The sequence below is a fragment of the Cariama cristata genome, unplaced genomic scaffold (genome assembly GCF_000690535.1).
Source record: "Cariama cristata isolate BGI_N322 unplaced genomic scaffold, ASM69053v1 scaffold11922, whole genome shotgun sequence".
Taxonomy (NCBI): domain Eukaryota; kingdom Metazoa; phylum Chordata; class Aves; order Cariamiformes; family Cariamidae; genus Cariama; species Cariama cristata.
In genome coordinates, this window is record NW_009604443.1 from 1 (window position 1) to 1246 (window position 1246).

The 1246-nt window shown below is 48.5% G+C and overlaps 1 protein-coding gene across 1 annotated transcript in view; it reads left to right on the top strand.

Annotated features, from left to right (window-relative positions):
- Positions 1-44: 44 nt before the first annotated feature.
- The window catches only part of RPS11 (ribosomal protein S11), a gene marked incomplete at its 5' end in the record, with an annotated part of 1994 nt that continues 792 nt past the window's right edge, over positions 45-1246 (top strand). The window contains 2 exons of the mRNA XM_009695621.1: positions 45-120; positions 824-953. Of these exons, the coding sequence (XP_009693923.1) occupies positions 45-120; positions 824-953 (206 nt within the window). The remainder of the gene's footprint in view (positions 121-823; positions 954-1246) is intronic.

Genomic DNA, 1246 nt, shown 5'->3' on the forward strand with positions numbered 1-1246 from the left:
AGCCATTTGTCTGTCCAAATGCTGACAATCCTGTCTCTTTGTAGGCAATTGAGGGCACCTACATCGACAAGAAGTGTCCCTTCACTGGTAATGTCTCTATCCGTGGCCGAATCCTGTCAGGTGAGTTGTGAGGGTTTGTTAAGAAGTAACACTATAGATGTAATCCCACAGTGCCCTGAAGTGGGCAAGCAGTCAAAGCCCTCGAGCTGTGAGTGTCGATCTGGAGCTGCCTAGAAACTCTGCTGTGGTCCTTGAGCTGCACATGATGCCATTCTCTCACGATGGTCTTCCAAGTCTCATGGTGAAGGGGCTTTGACGACAATGCCGCATGGCTTTGCTGATGCCCAGTGAAAGGACCAGCTGCTGGCAGTTACCCTTTCAGATGTGCTGTTCTGTGGTGCAGATGTTGATGTAATGCAGTAGCAGATAATGCAGGGAGGGTTGGTTCTAGGAAGCATGTCACAGTATGCTTAGAAGACCTTAAAAAACACAAGGAGCAATAATTTGTTTTATAGTACAAATCCGAAGGTTGTAGCCTGGCAGTAAGGTGGAAAGAAAGCCCTTTCATCCTGGTACAACACCAGAGCACCCCCCAAAAGATGTGTTATAGTTTATTATTAAATAAAGAGAATTTACTGGATTTGATGGGTGCTGCCTTCGGGTGTCAAATGCCAGTCATCCCTGCTGATCCTCTCGGATAGCTCTTCTAAAAATCTGTGTTCTCTGTTAGTTATAACCCAAACCTCCAGCTCGGTTTGCCAATGATCAGTGTGTGCTTGCTTATGCTCATCGCTGCCACCTTCCCCCTGCTTCTGTCACCCAGGTGTGGTTACCAAAATGAAGATGCAGCGCACCATTGTCATCCGTCGAGACTACCTGCATTACATCCGCAAATACAACCGCTTCGAAAAGCGCCACAAGAACATGTCAGTGCATCTCTCCCCCTGCTTCAGGTGTGTGCAAGTCCCCACAGTGATGGGGGGGGAATGTTACCCCGTGGAGAGGAGGTGTATGGGAGTGCCAGACGTGCTCTGAGTGTCCTGTACACGTGTTTATATATTGTTTATAATGCTGAACTCAGCTTTTGTGTAGAAACGGCAGCAAGCATGCATGTCAGTGTGACACATGTGGTTTTATTGCTGCTGCTGACCTGGAACCTGCTTACTGGTGGTGATGTCTAAACTCACGATGGTCTTCAGAGTCCCTGCTGGTGAGGGGGGCTGCTGACAATGCCGGTGGCAATTGC